At 42.9% G+C, this 20230-nt stretch overlaps 1 protein-coding gene across 2 annotated transcripts in view; it reads left to right on the top strand.

Annotated features, from left to right (window-relative positions):
• The first annotated feature begins 10 nt into the window (after positions 1 to 10).
• ZDHHC2 (zDHHC palmitoyltransferase 2) overlaps positions 11 to 20230 on the top strand; it is a 70854-nt gene continuing 50634 nt past the window's right edge. The window contains exon 1 of one of the 2 annotated variants that reach the window (XM_086703280.1): positions 11 to 377. In XM_086703280.1, the coding sequence (XP_086559406.1) occupies positions 251 to 377 (127 nt within the window). In that variant the 5' untranslated portion in view covers positions 11 to 250. Of the gene's footprint in view, positions 378 to 15229; positions 15393 to 20230 lie in introns of those variants that run through there. The other variant, XM_086703281.1, reaches the window with a different exon arrangement.

Here is a 20230-nt window from a genome sequence, read left to right as displayed (position 1 = left end):
CTCCTCCTCCTCCTCGCCCTCCTCTCGCTGCCTCCGCCTCCACCCGGGCTGAGGAGCCGGGAGTCCGCGGCGCTGGCTCGGGGCTGCGGGATGGGGACTTAGCGCCACGGCGGCGGCAGTGGCCGCAGCGCAACCGGCCGCCGCCCCCGGGCCCGTCCCGCCGGGAGCGCGGGGCGCGGCCAGCCCGCCCCGGAGCCAGGCCCGCGGGCGGCGGCGGCGGCGGAGCTGGGCAGGTGGATGCGGCTGGAAGATGGCGCCCTCGGGCCCGGGCAGCGTCAGGCGGCGGTGCCGGCGGGTGCTCTACTGGATCCCGGTGGTGTTCATCAGCCTGCTGCTCGGCTGGTCCTACTACGCCTACGCCATCCAGCTGTGCATAGGTGAGTGCGCGCCGCGCCCGCACGGACCCCCGCCGCCCCCGGCCCACCCCGCGGGTCCCCGGAGGGAGGACGCCGACCTGTGGGCGGCCTCCCCGCGCGCCCTCCGCCCGCAACGCGGCCACCTCGACCGTCCCGGGACGTCGGGACCCCGACGCACCCAGCGGCGCTGACACTCTCTGCACCCCGAGACCCCCGTGCGCCCCCGCGGCCCCCACCCCGGCGCTGCCACGGCGGCCGAAGCCAGCCTCCGGGCAGCCTCGCTCCGCTCCCGCTCCCCTCGCCTCCCCCTTACAACTCCGGTTACGGTGTCACCTCTACTCCGCAGCCGAGCCGCCCCTCCGCCTTCCGCTAGCCGCGGCCACCCCAGCCACACCCCCCTACCTCGGCGGGACCGCACCAGGGAGAACGGCGGTGCCCGCTGCCAGCAGCCTCCGCCGAGAGGTGAGGCCCGCGGAGGCTGCGCTGGAGGCTGGAGGGCTCCCGGCTGGGCCCAGGATTCGGGCTGCGCCAGACCCGCGCGGGGGATGGTGGCCTCGGCCTCGGGTGTCAGAGCTGTCCTTTCCTGGTTGTCCTTAATCCACTTAAAAAAAAAAAAAAAATTGTGACAGCTCTCAGGGGCTTTTGGGTGTTTGTTTTTGTCGTTTGTTTTTGCTTTTATGATTTGGGGATTGCCAGTTGTACACTTTCTAGTCCTCAGGAGGCTGAAGGCGGGCGAGCCATCAGAAAGTATTCTCCAAGACGTGTGCAATACGCAAGACCGTAGTTTAGACGTTACAGTCATAGCCGTGAGCGGGCTTCTGCCTTCAGAGGTTTGTGAAAGCTGGTCTGTGCGATCAGAAAAGGTATTGAAAGAGGATGACCTTTCTGCCGGGGACTTGTGAATGCTTTTTTGTGTTTGTCGTTTCACCAGAGAAAGTGCCTACGTTTTTGTCATACAGAGCTCTAGCTTCTGGTGGGACAAGGAGAAAGGTTAAATAGTGGCCTGTTTAATTCGACCTTATCAACTTAAAGCATTTCAGAACTTTCAAGAGTCATAGAATCTTGTCTGAAGCCATCTTACCTCAAAATGTTGCTCCTTGTAAGAAATAGGTGTCACGATAGTATACCAAAATAATGACTGACACAACTTTTAAGAGAATTGAGACTAACTGCCCATTTCGTAGTTTTTAAATGTGATACTATTATGTATTGAGTGTGAAAACGATTTCAGTACAAAAGAAGTGGATCTTTTTTTTAAAAGGGTTGAGTAGTAAAAAAAAAAAGTTGTTTTTTTTTTGTTTTTTTTTTAAAGGAGGGTCCGGGGTGGCTCAGTTGGTTTAGTGTCTAACTTTGACTCAGATCATGATCTCCCAGTGTGTGGGTTGGAGCCCCTCGTCGGGCTCTGTGCTGACAGCTCAGAGCCTGGAGCCTGCTTCGAATTCTGTGTCTCCCTCTCTCTCTGCCCCTCTCCTGCTCATGCTCTGTCTCCCTCTCCTTCAAAAATAAATAAAACATGTAAGAAACAACAGCAACAAAAAACAGGCGCATATTTCCCTCCATCATCACATTAAGCTAAGAAGCTTAGCCTGATCCACTGTGTCCTATCCATCAGCAGGAAGCCTATGAAGGCAGGCAGACCTTTTCTCTCCTTGTAGCTACCTCCGTCCTGGCTCAAGTGCTACATGGGAAGTCTTACCGTATTGGATAGATAGGTAATAGGGGAAGAATAGATGAAAAAATCATAGTTACGTTGGGATCAGATTTTTATATATACTTTCTGATAGTTTAAGATAAATCTAAAATGTCCATGAAATCTATATCACCATGGTAGTAAGTGAAAATTTGACTAAGAGGGAGAATCCCTCTTTTTAAACTGCCTACATGACATGGCCTGTGATTATTTCCCAGGTGATCCAAGTGAAGTTTCCTATCATCGCTTGTCACTGCCTGTCTGCCCGAGTACGATGCCTGTCATGTTGAAAGCAATCAATAAATGGTCTTGAATAAACAAAGAAATGATGCCGAGGCCATATCTCTGAGGTTGTCAGAAAGTAGTTTTTAGGGGCGCCTGGGTGGCGCAGTCGGTTAAGCGTCCGACTTCAGCCAGGTCACGATCTCGCACTCCGTGAGTTTGAGCCCCGCGTCGGGCTCTGGGCTGATGGCTCAGAGCCTGGAGCCTGTTTCCGATTCTGTGTCTCCCTCTCTCTCTGCCCCTCCCCCGTTCATGCTCTGTCTCTCTCTGTCCCAAAAATAAATAAACGTTGAAAAAAAAAAAAAAATTAAAAAAAAAAAAAAAAAAAAAAAGAAAGTAGTTTTTATATTTTTGTTACTATAGAAACAAAAATAGTAATCATAGGAAAGTCTACATTGTGGAGTCTAGAAGACAGAACATATTGAAGGTGAATTTCCTTCTAGAAACTATGGCAGCTTAGGAGTGGTAAGCTCTAATAGCTTGGATACACAGCCTTGGTTGAGTGGGAAGTTGAAATTAACTGTACAGTTCCTTTAGAGGCACTGGGAAGGGTGACGACTGGTGAGACAGACACACAAAACCAGCCTCCTCTCCTTTCCATAAACAAAGCAAGTGGGAATTCCAGCCTTCCTCACCCCCATCCCCGGGTATTAATCACATCTCAGACTGCCCTGCCTTTTGTGGGTTCTTCTCCTGTGGGAAGTTGATATTTACAATCAGATTTTCCAAATTTCACCTAGAAAACATTGGCCAGGGTTGGGACCAGAGGGGGGTGGTAACTGGAAACCGGAGTAGGCAACAGAATAGAATAATATAAACCGGCTGATTTACCCTAGTCCCCCTTTTACATCTGCTGTCAGCTGAGGATGACCCTGAATATAAATTGCTCTGTGCCCTTTGCTGAATGAACTGCAATTTAGGAGTAGTGCTTATCTTGGTATCCTTGGAAACCGGAGATAATGATTCTCATTACAGTTAGTTTCTATATTTAACAATGTGAATGTGTGTGGCTCTCTAGGCACTTGTTCAGTTAGCGTGATGTTTGTATTTTATAAAATTAAAGTCCTATCTCTTCTTGGAATATGCACATATAAAGTACATAGGATGTATTTATATTGTATGAGTCAAGGGTTCTCAGTAAGTTTCCTTCCTATTCTGCCAAAGAAAACATCAAAGAGGTCTGCTAATACTTGTGAACAGTCGGAACGTGTTGATATAGTTTGTTGATTAACTAGGATCTTTTATTCACAGTATTGCTTCCTCTTTCCTTCCCTCTCTTTCCTACTGTTCTCTCCACCTCGGCTTCTTTTGTGTCTATTTTGTATTTTGATCCCTTTGGTTTTAGTTAGCTCATCTTCCATAAAGTAAGACAGGTACCAAGGGTAAAATGTAGGATGCAGAATTGGAATAAGGGTGGTCCGCAGCCTCAGCCCTGCGTGGTTCCATGGACGTACCGGACATGCTTTGTATGTTTTACAAAACCATTCTGGCAGTTATTGTGTTAACTTCGCTTGTTGAGGAGGGTAACAGAAAATTTCCCTTTTAAGTGCAACCATGCAAAATTGGTTTTAACTATCTTTATACCTTTTTGTTACAATTGCAAACTTACAGAAAAGCTTCAGGAAGAGTACGAGAAACTTCCACATACCCTCTTTTAGCCATCCTGGTTTCCATTTTTCTAAAATGTATTACTTCCCTGCTGTCACTTCAGGCAGGTGCCATGAAACATTTATTATTCAGTTGTGTACTCATGGTTCTGAGTTTGCTTATGGCTTTACTTAAGTCATTTGAAGCAATCATGAAGCTTGAATAGCTTAGAGATTATCTAGGCCAACCCCCTCCCTCCGGCATCTGTAGGTGAAGGTAAATGTTTGAGCTCTGTGTCCTTTCTCCAAATTAACCAATGAAGGTGTCAGCTGTGACTTCAGCCGCCCTGGTACGAATGTTAAAATGTCTCGCTTTCCCTTCAAACCCCCCACCAGATCTCTCTAGAGTTATTTAGCAACTCTGTTAAACTTTGTTGTCGTTTAATAAGAGTTAACACAGCTGAACGTGAGCCAACAGCCTTTACAAAATGGTTTCAGATTTTTAGAATGATGTATAGTTTGGGCCAGATAGTTACAACTGCTCAACTCTGCTGTTGCAGCAAAAAGGCCGCCTCAGACAACACCTTCACAAGTGGGTATGACTGTTCCAATGAAAGTTTGTTTACAAAAATAGTTGGCTGGCTAGACTTGGCCCTTAGGCAGGAGATTGCTTAGTCTGGAGTTTGTTAAGAAGTGAGCCCATTAGGATATTGGGGGCTTACTCACTGTTTTGCAAGTCTTGATTAATAAGCAATCCTCAGAAATGATTGCATTCTCTTATATTCCACAGTGATTATTGAAGATGTACAAGAATCAGATGAATTAGTCTGCATACTTAGAGATCAGTGTGAGAGATACACAATCATGTTTTCCTTCTTTTAAACAAGCATCCTTAAGGAGAGAATATATAAAATCTAATACTTGGATACTCAAGCTATGGTCGACCATTAATTCAAGGTCATTGCAAGCTCAAGGATGGAGACTGAACGGGGCTCTAAATTACCTTCCATCATGAGTTGAATTTGAGCCACACAGAGATAGAAGTGTGGTCTTGTTTTTGGTAAACTATCATTTGAAAAAAATTACAGGACACTAAAGCTTTTTTTTGAAAAAACTACAGGTAGATGATCTTGTGAATACAAGTGTTACCATCTATAATTACTAAAATAGCTTTAAAGGACACAGAGGGTACATCTGTAGAAAACTGATGTAAATATTTAATGCATAAATCACTCAGAAACTATTTCTCTGACAATAATGATGCAGTAATATCAGGTGTGTGACTTCTTGGGCATCTCAAATCATTTGAAGATTTTAAATTATAGGAAAGAGGGATTAAAAACTCAACATTTCTTCAAATCTAAAATCAAATATGTATGTTCCAAATTCTTGATCGGTGCTACCATTTGACTTTCATATAAATGGTCCCTGGGAAGGTAGGAGAAAAGAAGACTCTGCTTAATGCCTTCTTGGTTCCATTTGGTGTGTCAGAAAATTCTTTTTCTTTTGATGTATTCAGTGACGCAGCATTACTGCTTGCTATTAAATATTGTTAGAGAGAACATGTCTTGTATGATAGAGACCACAGTCATCGTGGTGATTAGCATGTAGAGGTGCTCCATAATTGTTGGATGAATTGATCTCTTTGTGATTTTTAATAAGTCTTATTCTATCCATTTTTAATGTATAAACACACAATTGCATAATGTAAATGAGTCAAAGAATAGGATTCAGCAGTAAAAAGTCAATTTAAACTAAGGCTTGTTGTAGAAAGTTTACTGTTGAGTGCTTACTGAGAATGTCACCCATGCCGTTAAATTAAATACGTGCTCCAGTGTTTCCAGTAATTAAACAAAAGCTAAAGGGATGCTTTCTTAAATCACGGCAATTAATCGTCTCTAGAGATGGAACATTTCCGCAACATTAGAAAGAAGTCAGCGTCAGAGGGGTTTGAGTAGGGTTCATTCAGAAGCATTATTGAATTGTGTTATGTGCCAGGCCCTTTCCCCTACGGAGGTGATTTAGAGGAAAACTTAATGGAGATCTTTTCCTAATAGCTAGGAAAAAAAGTACCTCGGGGCAGGGGTGGGGAACCCTGAACACTTCTGTCTGGCTTGGGCAGAAGGAGAGGGGTTATTCCATTTCAGAATGCCACCCCCCTAGCCAAGAGGTAGGAAAGCAGAAATGGAAAACAAAATTCCCTGCTCCTGTGAGCCTACGAATTGGTTGCTGGGCCAGCATGAACGAATAATCAATAAAGTAGGTAAAAAAAAAGAGCTGATGGAGAGCATTCGGTAGTAATGAATTTCTAATTATATTATGAATCTGACCACATGTAAATATCTCAGAGTAGAATTACGACCAGCAGTTCCTGCTCCTGCTATGAACTATGTGGCTCTTTCAGCTCCGTTCTTTCCTACCTGATGCCTGGGCAGCTTTTACTGTGCTCCCAGCTCAGGGCATGTGATGTGGTGGATGAACCTGAGGAAGCAGAGAACTTCCTGAAAACAACTCCTTTCCATTGATGGAAAGACTGTAGAAACTAGCTTAGAAAATAGGCAAAGCCCAAGAACAGGTGGGTGAAGCGAAGCTGACATCGTACCAGAGGAATGGCCTTTGGTGGGAGCCGCCGTCCTGGTGGCCTGCCCTCAAGGAGTGCAGGAACTACCACCACCGCTCCCTAGGACTCTGTAAAGATGATTCCAGGAGCATCGGCTGGCCGAGCTGAGGTTGTTGTGTCCGTGTCCCGGGCAGCAGGGTTCAGCAAGAGCAGGTGTTTGATCTTTCTGGCTTCCATGGTAGGAAGAAGTGCCAGGAAGACCAAAAAAAAAAAAAAAAAAAAAAAAGTCACATATCCCAGAAATGAACGTGGATGAGTTCTCAGTGAGAAAATTCTCATGAATGTTTTTGTTTGCTTTTACTTTTTTGTCTTGATGGGAAATTGTGCTTTTTCGTGATGGAAGCAGGACTTACATTTTATAATTTATAGTGCTGCTTTCATGTATTTTGATGACTGTATCACATCCCTCAGCCTCCTTTTCTCTAGGAAGTGGTGAGTTCATGAGTCCCCTGAGACCCCAGCACTGTTTGTCATGACTGTAGAAATACTAACTTGCAGAATGATATATTAGAACATGGCAGAGATCCTTAATGTTCTCTGTTGGAAAAACAGTTTTCCAAAGAAGGATCGTTTGGAAAGACAGTCTCAGTATGATGTGGAACCCGATGATTTTATATTACCACTTAGAGGTACCACAGGGAACTAATAATAAAAGTAGGACAAAATTGAATTAATTTCTTTCATAGTTCGTTAGAAAAATCGTTGAAATATCTTTCAATTCCCTTAAGGGTAATTTATCGTAAGATCTTAATTTTTATCTCAGTCAAAGCTGAGAGTGCAAAAAGGTGGAATTTGCAGGGCAGGGGGTGGGGCGAGGGCAGCAGGGAGGAGGTAGGTGACCTGATTTCTTAAGAAGCATATGGTAGCAGTAAAGTAACAAACCACGATTGCTTGAAATTGTTCCTTTCAGAATTATGTCACATTGTGAAACGTTTGTGTAGCATTTTCCCTCACTTGACTTTTCATCTGGCTGCGACTTTTAAATTCAATTATCAATATTAGTGCCAGAAATGTTACAAAATCCATTTTTATTTGGAGGCACTCTTCAGCGAAAACTACATGCCGCATTTATCATTTAGCGCTTCTCTGCACTCTGAAATGCGTGCTTGATGGCAGTTCATTTTAGACATGTTGGTGATTACATTTTAAAAATGCAAATGACAGAGAAGGGCTTTTATAGATGATTGAGTTTTATTTCTTTGTCAGTATTTCTCCGCGGCATCCCGAAATTTCCCCTCCTGTGAAGTGTAAATTAAGCATTCCTGTTATACTTAATTTGACCTCTCTGGATTTATCCACGAGCATTGCCACCCTACAGGAGCAGAGGAGTGCTCCAGAGGAGTGCATCAGCAAAATAAACACCAGTAAACAAAAAAACCTTGTTCTTTAAATGTCCTTTAAAACCAATATCCAAAGAATGCAGCAGTTTTAAGGCACTTTGTCTTCATGATCATCTTATGATAGATATAATCCTTGTAAAAAGCAGTTCATGTATTTCCAAGAACTTTATAGGCTTATTGGATTATAATTCAGTGAAATTTGGAAAACTAAAATGCTTTGTCATGGTTATGTATTTTCTTATAGAGAGAAAAAAATCAAATTTCTGCCTCTGTGTTAGTTGCATTATGTAAACATTGGATTTTCACCGTATTTGAAGGGTGTGTTTCAAATGAGGTGTCTTAAAATTCAGACAGGAGTCTGTCCCTGATCTTTTTGGGGGCCCAAGAGTCATCTCAAAGTTGTAGGTAGATGAATCTGAAGTGTGGCTTCTCACCAAATTTGTAGGGATATGAAAGATGGTGTGCCTTAAAATATAGTCTCTCTACTGCACATGTTATTCGCTTTGGGGGTACAAATGGGAAAAGCAGCCTGCCGCAAAACAGCTGATGTCAAGGTGTCATGAGAGACACCTGATACCACTTACAGACAAGGTAAGACATTTCTATTATGAGCTGCAAACTGGAAGTCATAAGCCTGCTCCAAACTTCAGGGGCTAATCTGTGATCGAATTTATTTCTAAGTAGGCAAGTCCATATGACATGTTTTAGGAAGAAAGACAGTAAGAGATTTATGTACTTAACTACGACCAATGATTATCGAGGGCATCTCTAGGGAGGTCAGTGAATGTGAAGGGGTGAAGGAGAGAGACCGGTTTGCCTTAATCAGGCTTGGATCATAGCATATTTTTAATGAAATGTCACCTATTCCAGGACTAGGACATACTAAGAGCTAAGAACTGAGAGCAGGATGTCAGTTGGAAGGGGGTAGGGAGTAGGGATTCATTATAGGCCCCCCCAAACGTGCGTTTAGCAAATAATTACCAAATCCAAGAATTGAGTACATTTCAACCATCCATGATTTAAAGAATGCCCTTTTAATTTATTCATTCATTCAAAAATATTTGCTGCTCTTAAAGTTAACATTCTAGTTGCAGGGGTAGGGAGAACAAATAAGAAACCTAAGTAAGTAGCTTCTAAGACCTAAGTGTCATGACAAAAAGCAAGGCAAAGAGGATTGGGAATGCCAGTGGAAGATTCACGTTTTAAATATGGTAGCAGTGGGGGAAGGGCGCTCATGAAATTTGAGCAATAACCTAGAGATGCTGAGGGATTGAACCATGCTGGTGTGAGGAAGAAATGCATCTCAGGGAGATGGAACAGTCCAGCTGAAAGCCCTAAGACAGGAGACTGCAAGCAGTTAGAGGAGGAATAAGGAGATCATTTTGGCTGGAGTGGAGGGAACGGGGCAAGGGACGTAGGTGACAAGGTCGAAGGGGTGTGGAAAAGGCAGAGATTATATAGGGCCCCGCAGACCACTGGGAAGATTTTGGGGTGAGAGAAGTGATCCATTGCAGGATGTTGAGTACTCCAGTGACGTACTCTGACTTATGTTTAAAGATCGTTCCTAGTGCTGTGTAACAAGTAGACTACTTCATCAGTCCAGGTGAGAAAAAATAGTAAGTATATCAGACCATGATGGGGTAGTGGATGTATTTTCAAAGTGGTAACCACAGAATTTCCAGACCTATTTACCTGAGTTGTGGAAAAAAAAAGAGTGAATAGGATTCCAGTGTTTGGGGGCTAAAGAGCCTCAAGGATGGCAGTCAGCTGAGATGGAAAAGTTGCAGGTAGAAGGAGGTGATCTTAGACCAGTGGTAGGTATGTTGACATTGAAAGGGATGTGGAGTGAGCATTTGGATTTGTGACTTTGGCATTTAGGAGAAAGTCTGGACTGGAGGAATACATTTGGGAATCTTCAGCATATAAATGGATTCGAAGAGTTAACACTGGATACATTTGTCCCACCCGGGGTAATAAATGGAAAGTGAGTAGAGACAAAACACTGAGAGTTCAGGAGAGGAGTAGGACCCAGCAAAGAAGACTGACTGAGAAGGAGAAGCTTGGGGGAGGGGGGAAGGGAGGAGAGGGAGGGGGAAAGGGGTCTTACAGAGGAGGTAGGAATCAACAAATACATGTCACATATAATAAGAACTGAGAATTTAATAATGTGGATATTGAATTTCTATTTTGAATGTATTACTGACTCTACTCTGAAGACCCCAAATTTTAAAAGTTTATCAAAAAGAAACCTATATACCAGGGTGTGGATTGCTGGGAAATCTGAAATTATTCAATCCAAATTTTAAGAAGGCTTTACTCTATTAGGCAAGCTTAACTTTCTTATTATATGTAGATAATCCACAGAAAATTTAATGAGCGCCCTAACAATGTCTCCCTGACACAGAGGATTGTAGACAATAGTATTCGATACTTACTTTTGCTCAAATGAAAGGAGACAAATTAAACGTGTTTATTTGAGCCTTTTGTGAGCCCGGTAGACATTTTAGGCATCAAAGAACGTGAATCCTTTATGAGAGTATTATCTCTTTTACCTTTTTATTATTTGATCACTCAGATGTTCATAAACAGCTTTGTAATATTTTTATGGTTTCAAGTTATGGGCTGAATTCCCTCCCTCACTCCCCCCAAATTCATGTTGAAACCCTAACCCTCTGTAACTCAGAATCTGACTTTGTTTGGAGAGAGAGCCTTTAAAGACGTAGTTAAGTTAAAATTAGGTCATTAGGATGAGTTCTAATACTCCTTGGAGGAAGTTTGGACACAGGTACACAGGAAAGACCATGTGAAGATGCAGGGGGAAGATGGCTGTCTACAAGCCAAGGAGCCAGACCTCGGAGGAGACCCAGCCTGCTGACATCTTGATCTCAGATTTCTGGCTTCCAGCACTGTGAGAAAATAAATGTTTTATTGTTTAAGCCACCCAGTCAGCAGCACTTTGCTACAGCATCCCTCGCAAACTAAGACACAAATTCAACAATCAAATACCTTTTTTTCCCCCCTTTCTGGATATTGAAGTGTAATCATCTGTAATAAGGATTTTGATAAAACTAATTGTAGAATCCATTTGAAAATTTAAAAGAGCAATTAGAAATAATTTAGAACATATAAAATATTAGCACTAGTTAAAATAATCACTGAAAAGTGAAATGCATTTTGCTCGAAGCACTCAGACTCTGTTTTAATAGTTTTCAGATGACTGAAATCTCCCCGTGACGTGCTGACATTTTTTTTTATCCCTTTTAGATTAAAAAAAGGAAGATCTTCTAAATGTTTCAACTCCTCCTTCCCCTGCGCTCGCCCTTGTTGAACAGAGTATGCTGCATGTAATTTAACTTTGAGTTAAGGCTAACAGTCCAAGACCGATATGTGTATGAAGTGGATGTCCACGACCCTTGAGGTCCTTGGATTTTCATTCACAGTTTCATCCACTTCCTATTGACTGAGAAGGTCAAGAAGGAGTGGAATTTGTAATTTTGCCCAGACATTCTTTTGAATCCCAAGCACTGAGCATCTGGGAAGGCTCATGAATGAAGCATTTCACTGGAAATGCCTAGCCAGACATCTACGTCTCAGCAGAGTTCTCTATTTACCACTTCTGAGGTTCCTTTTTCTGAAAAGATTAAAGAACAAAAACCCTTAATTGTGGAAACAGCCAGAAGTGAGAAAGAAAACTTTAGCTCGAGTTGGATATTACCTTAATTTCTCAGTTTGAGTATAGGCTCTAGAGCAAGTGATTCTTTGAAAGTTTTTATTGTGGTGAAATATATATAACTCAGGAGCTCCTGGGTGGCTAGTAGGTTGAGTCCAATTCGATCTTGGCTCAGGTCATGATCTCACCCCTCGTCTTTGTTTGTGAGATTGAACCCCTCGTCTGCTTGGGATTCTCTCTCTCTCTCTCTCTCTCTCTCTCTCTCTCTCTCTCTCTCAGCCCCTCCCCTGTTCTTATAAATAAATAAGCTTAAAAATTTTTTTTAAATATATATATGTTAAATAAATATTTATAACGTAATAAATGTACTATTGTAGCCATCTGACATTTTATTTTATTTGTTTTTTAAATGTTTGTTTATTTTTGAGAGAGAGAGAGCATGAGCAGGAGAGGGGCAGAGAGAGAAGGAGACACAGAATCCGAAGCAGACTCCAGGCTCTGAGCTGTCAGCACAGAGCCCGACGTGGGGCTCGAACTCACGAGCCGTGAGATCATGACCTGAGCCGAAGTCGGACGCTTAACCGACTGAGCCACCCAGGTGCCCCGCCATCTGCCATTTTAACAGTTTTTTTTTTTTTTTTTTTAATTTTTAATTTTTTTTTTCAACGTTTATTTATTTTTTGGGACAGAGAGAGACAGAGCATGAACGGGGGAGGGGCAGAGAGAGAGGGAGACACAGAATCGGAAACAGGCTCCAGGCTCTGAGCCATCAGCCCAGAGCCCGACGCGGGGCTCGAACTCACGGACTGCGAGATCGTGACCTGGCTGAAGTCGGACGCTTAACCGACTGCGCCACCCAGGCGCCCCTGCCATTTTAACAGTTTTAAGTGTGCTGTTCAGTGGCATTAAGTGCATGCACATGGCTGGGCCGCCATCACCATCCATCTCCAGCGTTTTTTTCATCTTCTCCAACTGAAACTCTGTCTCCATGAAGCAATAAGTCCCCATTCTCCCCTTGGCTCCTGGCAACCATCATTCTACTTTTTGTCTCTATGAATTTGACTCTTCTAGGTAACTTACATAAGTGGGATCACGTATTTGTTCTTTCGTGTCTGTTTATTTCACTTAAGCATAATGTCTTCAAGGTTCATCCGTGTCGCAGCGTGTGTCAGGATTTTATTCTTCTTTAAGGATCAGTAATATTGCATTGTATGTATAGACCACGTTTTATTTATCCATTCATTGGTTGATGAATATTTAGGTTGTTTCCACCTTGCGGCTATTCTGAACAATGCTGCTTTGAACATGGGTGTGCAAGTAAATACCTGTTCAAGTCCCTGAGATCAGTTCTTCTGGGTATACACCCAGAAATGTAATGTTGGATTATATGGTAGTTTAATTTTTGTTTGTTTGTTTTTTGAGGATCAGCATACAGTTTTCCTAGCAGGTGATTTTTTATGAAAGTGTGATTCCAGAGAAGCCTGTATATGTATGCCCTTGTAAACATCCAGATTTGAAAGTCTCCAGAGGTATCTGTGAGGTCCATACCAAGGTCACTGTAACAGTTTTTAACTGCCTTGTCCTTTTATGGCCAGCAGGAAAGTTGGTGGTCTGGGAATTGTGAATCCCGTTTTGCCCATGAGGCAGGCTTCATTCCTGGAGAGGGTGTCCCTCATGAAATGCTGGCCATCAGGTCAGCCCAAGGCAGAGATGTTGAGAGCTGCTGGCCCACTGTACATAGTCTAAAATTCGCCAACAGTTTTTGAGTAGCCAGAGCATTAATGCTAACTGGTAGAAATTTTATCTTTTTAAAAAGCAACACGTTCACAAGTGTAAATGGTATATACACTTGGTAACATGAGTTGGCGGGGAGAAGTGGGGGAAACATACCTGTTTCTATGGATGCTTCAGTAACCTACGGTATTAATCATGAACGAGATCCTTACCCACCATACAGGGACTACACAATTCACGAATCTGTATTGCCTGCAGGTCTAGGGTAAGTGAAAATGGTTTACAAACAGAAGCAAAAATCAGTACGTACAACTGGGGAGAGATCCAGGCAGGAAACAGGATGCAGCTCACACAATGAGCAAGGAAGAGACTCATTCCAAATATTGATGACTGTCTTACTCAATTCTGTACACAAATTTTAGAACTTCCTACGTACATGAATGAATATGTCTGCATATGATTGGCGGTATTTGTATACTATTGCACTATTGTAATATAATGGATCATACAGCAGAGGCAGTGAAGATTTTTCATCTGCGGACTGCCAATTTATGATTATGTCAAATTGTATCAAGTTTGCTGCAACTGAATGTACATTGCTGCAGTCACTGTCAGGTGTAGACTGCTGGTGCCGTGTGAGTAATTGCAGTCTAGGGCAAAGGGATGGCTGCTTGCAAGTAAGAAGGGAAGTACTAATTCAAGCTGAGATCAAAGAAAGATTGTGTGTGTGGGTTTACTATGTGAATATGTGGCCGTGAAGTTACAAGAGAAAATAGTGCTTCCTAGTGACTCAGTACTGAAGGATGAGTCCCCCTTTGATACCCTTGCGTGTGCGAATAGACATTGTGACCCAGTGCAATACTGCAGGAATTATTGCTGGTGCTGATGTTGTTTTAAATCTTTTGATTTCTCCCTTCAGGGGTGCTGCTGTGAATTCTATTCTGATGAGCCTCGTAGACAAACGTTGGAATCACAGCTTTCTACAGTTTCTTCCTCTGGAGTACTGCATAAATGCCAAAGAATTTACACAAGCGTAGAAATATTTGTTTAATTTTTAAACGTATTAATGCACTGTGTAATAGTTATCCTGGTCATTTAGTACTCGACATGTAGTTGCTAACTGTAGGAGGTTTTAGAAGGTTGCCCGTTTCCTTGTAGAAGCAAATAAGCATTAATTTTTCTACTTAATCAAGACAGCTAATGTTTGGTAGTGAAGACAAAGTACTCTCAGTATTGTCCTCTGTGATGATTCTCCCAGATAATGAGATTGATCTAATGACATTAAAGATATACTACAAAAATTATTTCTGTATTATCATACACATTTTTAAGTGCCAAAATAACCACACCACAAGTGGCATTTTTGCTTGCTACCCATAAATAAATATGTATATAAACGTGTAGGAAAGATGATAGTTTACGTTGGACAGTGTAATCATGAACGCCCCTCCAACTTGACAACCTTGTTTCTGACCAGTGTAGGAAACGTTTTCAGGATCTGAAATCCCTATTTGACTGTCTTCCTCATAGTGGGCAACCATTACACGGGAACCAGGTGGGACTTTGCAGGGGTGTGGTGTCTTCTAGAGCCTTGCATGGTTCACAGGAATCAGCCATGCCTGCCAGGCCCAACCCAAACAAGGGCATCTGGAATTGGAAAGAGAGGCAGTTGGTCTTGAAAAGACCCAGGCACTGTAGGTATTTGAGGTGATTATGGCCATGTGTGGAAGAGGGAGGGCCCATACGATTCTCTCTAACAGGATGAGTAACTCTGTGTGCACTGAGATCTGCACAACTTGCTGGCACGGGGAATCTCTTCTATTTTAATTTGAGACTGGGGATTATAGGATTCCATTGAGTAAGCCTTGAAAGGAGGACACAAAGATCAGGGGACCAACCCTGAGATCAGATTTCCTTATTTAACTGCACTGCTTAGTACAGTCCGTGATTTAGGAGTTGCCCTCCTCTTCGCCAAGGGGAAAGTGGCAGTAAGTTTTTCAGGGCCATAATCATGGGACAAAGTTAAAATCATGGGACTTCCCTTTAAAAATTGATGTAATGAAAGATCTACACATTCTTAATGATTCAAGTGTGTGTTCCCAGCTTTCAGTTGGGTAAGTTGCATTTTACACTGTTTCTGTAGATTAGAGCTTCTTAGCTATCTGGAGCAGTGATATGGTCAAGTTGCTAAGATAGATTCTTGAGAGAGAGAAAAATACTTCTAACTGGGAGGATTTTGATGTGTAAGAAATACAAATTACCATTTCAGAGAGATGAAAGTTGTGTCTGTCTTCATGGCCAGTTTCTACAAGTGGGAGACGTACCATAAGGGTGTGTGCGCTGGGGAGTGCTGACCTCAAAAATGATCCTTCTTTCCCACTACTGCTGACGAGGGATCAGCAAACCCCGGTCCCATCTCCTAATCTTTCCTGCATCGCTGTCTCACTCCTGTCCTAGGGGCCTGAGGTTCAGTGTCCTCCCCAGTTCCTGAATTGAGAACTCAGGAAAGCCAGGGTCCAACTACTACCCTGAAATATGACCAAATATTTAAGTTATTTGTGTCCAAAGTTTGTAAAACGATCTGGTTCTAGGTTGTGTTTAAGTTAGTTGTTGGAAGAAGGGTGGCAAAGAGGACATTTTAAACCCTGCTCTCCAGTACGTCCCGAATCAGAAGTGACAGGGAGCCACATGGTATTAAGCAGGCCAGTAGGATGTGAGAGCGACGAAGGAGGAACGGCTGTCCTGGACAGAGAAGCCCAGGGGGTGTGTAATCAGAGCCCAGGAGGCCACGTGGAATCCTTGAAAGAATTTTGGAGTCAGGCAGACTTATATTTAGATCCTAGCTCCATATGTTATGACTTGAATAACATTAGAAAAGTTATTTTACCTCTGTAAGACTATCTTCCTGACTTTTAAAATTATAATAATACCTCCCTGACAGATGCTATAAGGCTTAAATGAGAGAAACATTTAAAAAATATTAGTACAATCCCCAGCATATAGTAAGCATTCAGCATACTATCCCTTCCTTTAGTTTCTTCTCACCCCTTGACATTGGACTCCTGCCCCTCACCAGCCCACCGATGCCCTCTCACTCTCACCAGACTTCACCCTGCTTGAACTTCAGTCTTATTTGGAGAGTGTTAGGGGCTGTATTGTGTCTCCCCACAACCCATAGCTTAAAATTCTAACCTGCAAGATTTCAGAATATGACAGTATTTGGAGATGGAGCCTTTAAAGAAATAATTAGGTTAAAATAATTAAGTTAACTGGGGTGGGTCCTAATCCGACTGGTGTCCTAGGAAGAGGAAATTTAGTTATAGAGATGTACAGAGGTAACATGATGTGAAATACAGAGAGAAGATGAGTCATCTGCAAGCCAAGGAAAGAGGCCTATGGAGAAACCAATCCTTCTAACACCTTGATCTTGGACTTTTAGTCTCCAGAACTGAGAAAACAGTTCTCTGGTGTTGAAGCCTCTCAGTGTGTAGTACTTTCCCAAACCAGCTAATCCAGGACTCCTGGCTGTTGTCTATACTTGTGGAAAGGAAGTGAGTGTGGTTGTTTCCGTTCAAAAGGCTTCTCTCCACAGAATTTCTAATTTTTTGTAACATTGTTCGTTTATAATTTTGCAATATAGTTGCAGGTGGGTTATGCATTAGAAAAGCTTTTGATGGCTAATATGGAAACCTCACCACCCAGATGACAAATGCCTTGCATAACCTTTTGGACTATATCCTATTTTTAAGGTAGCGACTTCCTGTCTCGTGGTTTATATTGTCTGGCTGACTCTGGTTCATCTTTTGTGTTTGAGGTTGCATTGTGCCGTTTTCTGGGAAAGGTTTTCCAGTCTTGCGTGGTTGTTTTGGTAATTTCTAGCACATGGTTTAGCTCAGTACAGTTTGTTAGAAATAAATTCTGGGTTAGAGGCAGGAGGAATGCATTAAACCACCTGGGAAGGCTGACTTTCCCCACAGTGATGCAGCTCCAGTCCTGATACAGAGATTCTGATGTGTGTCAGGCTCTCTCAGAACCTGGACAGGGCATGGTGGGCGTGGGGGCGGGATGCAGGAGGGAGAGATTGGCAAGAAAGGAGCTCTGGAAGGGGCAGGAAAAGAAAATACAGTTTAAAGAATCACTTGTTTAGGGGCCACTGGGTGGCTCAGTCAGTTGAGCGTCTGACTTCTGCTCAGGTCATGATCTCATGGTTCTTGGGTTCGAGCCCCTTGTTGGGCTCTGTGCTGACAGCTCAGAGCCTGGAGCCTACTTCAGATCCTGTGTCTCCCTCTCTCTCTCCACCCCTTCTCCCACCCCCCACTTGCACTCTTTCTCTCTCACACACAAAAATTAATAAACAGTAAAATAAACAGTCACTTTAGTTTTCCTCATATTAATTTGCCCCCACTGTAATTCACCTGCATTCTTCTGCTTATTCGCACGAAAAACTCTTCCAGCAACTTCTTTCCCTCAACTTCTCATTGCATCCTCCAGAAATTTGTGGCATTCCTGCAAGCTAAAAATGCAGTGTATACTTGTTACTCCAGGTTGTTTATAAGGCATTTAACACCAAACTTTGGGGAACGCATACTCCTGACACTTCCCTCTTTTGTGATACTTATGTTCCATATTCAGCTAACATTTATCGAGCCCTGCTATTTAACACCAGGTTCTATTCTGGGTACTTTTATGTACCTCATGTAGTTTAATTCATAAAACAGCCCAGTGGGATAAATATTGAGATAAAGCTCAGAGTGGCTAAGTAACTTGGCCAAGATAAAACCTCAAACAGGGGGCAGAGCCAGGACTCAAACCTCAGTGAGAGACATGGGAAAGAAACCTCTAGCAGATTGCACTAAGTGCTCAGAAAGAAACAGTATATTGTGATGATCGCAGCGGTGAACTGGAGAGGAGGGCCTCTGTGAGAAACTGACATGGAAATCGTAATTTGAAGGATGATAAAGAGCTAGCCAACAAAGGAGCTGGGGAAGAGCTTTGCAGACAGGGTAAAGACACTAAGGTTTAGTATGTTCTAGGAAGAGAAGGCCAGCCTGTTTGCAGCTTAGTGCACAGCAGGATGAGTGATGAGACGTGGTCTTGGGGACGTAAGTAGGAGCCAGATAGATCATGGTCGACCATGGAGGCCTATGTAAAGGAGATTGGACTTTATTGTAAATTCAGTGCAAAGCCATGGGAGGGCTTTTAGTGAGATGACGTTATCAGTTTCCATTTTAAAAGAGATGATGGCTTTCCTATTATAAAATGAGTTTTTAAGGAATTGTGTGGGGATCCAGGGAGGACTGTAGACTCCCTGGCATGATGTTTGTGGTTAGGGCTGTTAGGATGTTAGTCTGGAGCCCAGTTGGAAGCCATGTGTTGGGAAGTTCTGCCTTATGAGGCCTTATCCTTTCTCTTCGTTTCTGTTCTGAAGCTACCACTCTGTCCTTGACAAAACAGTTCCTATAAACCCACTGATAAATTTATTTGAAGAGTGACTTTTCTCCGTGTCTTTTAAAAGTCAGAATACATCAGACAGTGTAGGACTGAGGATAATTTTAGAGCCAGAGGAACTGTCCAGGTAAAGTACAAGTTTTTGTTTAAACAACAAAATCAAAGCACAGATCAGCTGAATATCGTGATCAAAGTCACACATATTAGGAAGATTGGACCAGAGTCCGGGTCTCCTACCAACCAGTTAAATGCAAGTGCAGAGGATCTAGAGACGGGACGATGTTAGCACTTTCAAGAAGCAAGACAGCCTGGAGTGGCTGAAGCCTTCTGCCCAAGAAGGGGAGGGGGCATGAGATGAGGTCAGCGAGGAAGGCATGGACTGCGGTTGTCAATAAAATCACAGTGACGTCTGAGGATAACAAAGGAAAGACACAGTTTAATAAAGACGTAAAATGTAAGTAGATCTGGTATACAGAAATTAATTAGAACACATTTGTTAGGAAGAAAGGAATGCAGTTGGAATTCAGCTGGAAATATTGATCGGAATACTGTATTTTCTTAGGTCTGTCATTAAGCTGGTCTGGTAGCAGTGTCGCTAGTATTCACAGGAATGATCTGTCATGTACCACCCACATTCTGATCTGTAATAACCTGAACAATGAGCTAGATCTTCTTGGGAAGTAGCTGAAGGAACAAAGGATCCCACGTCAAGGGGTTCCCACCGGCCAGTTTAGTCAAGGGGTTCCCACCGGCCAGTTTAGTCGGAGAATTCACTGTTAATTTGGCAAACAAAAAGAGCATAATTAGTTCTGTTAGAGTAACTTGAGTATTGAGAATTAGCAGCAAGAGGGCTATGGTGACCTGAACAGGAGTGATAGCAGTAGAATATGGGGCTGAAAAGCCAGCTGGAGTTGGTTCAGGAACTAACACGAAGTTAGAGGGGGTAGAGACGTTGCATTGGGATGATCGCTAACATAAGTTTTCTTGTGGGGCACCTGGGTGGCTCAGTCAGTTAAGCGTCCGACTTTAGCTCAGGTTCTGATCTTGTGGTCTGTGAGTTCGAGCCCCGCGTCGATCTCTCTGCTGTTAGTGCACAGCCTGGGCCTGCTTCTGATTGTGTGTCTGTCTCTCTCTGCCCCTCTCCCATTCTCTCTCTCTCTCTCAAAAATAAATAACATTAAAAAAATTTTTTTAAATAAGTTTTCTTGTGAAAAGTCCAGAAAAATGGGATAGCAGCCCGAGATATGAGGTCAAAGGAGAGACTTGGTTCAGACAGGAGATAGTAAAGCATGTTTGTATTGCTACTACTATTTTTGATTTTCAACTGCTTCGATGACTTAATTCACAATGCCTTAAAAACTTTCCTTGTTTTTTCAGTTAGTTTTAACTTTCAGTTAAAATGATCTCATAAACTTTAAGTTCTTTGAGCACAGGGATGGAATCACATTTTCTATTTTATCCCCCATAGTATAAGCATAGAGTAGTTAGTGGATGTTTTTCTATA

The sequence above is a fragment of the Puma concolor genome, chromosome B1, assembly GCF_028749965.1.
Source record: "Puma concolor isolate L17-30 chromosome B1, mPumCon1.1.hap2, whole genome shotgun sequence".
Classification (NCBI taxonomy): domain Eukaryota; kingdom Metazoa; phylum Chordata; class Mammalia; order Carnivora; family Felidae; genus Puma; species Puma concolor.
Note: the sequence above shows the minus strand (reverse complement) of the source record. Positions and strands in the feature narration are given on the sequence as shown.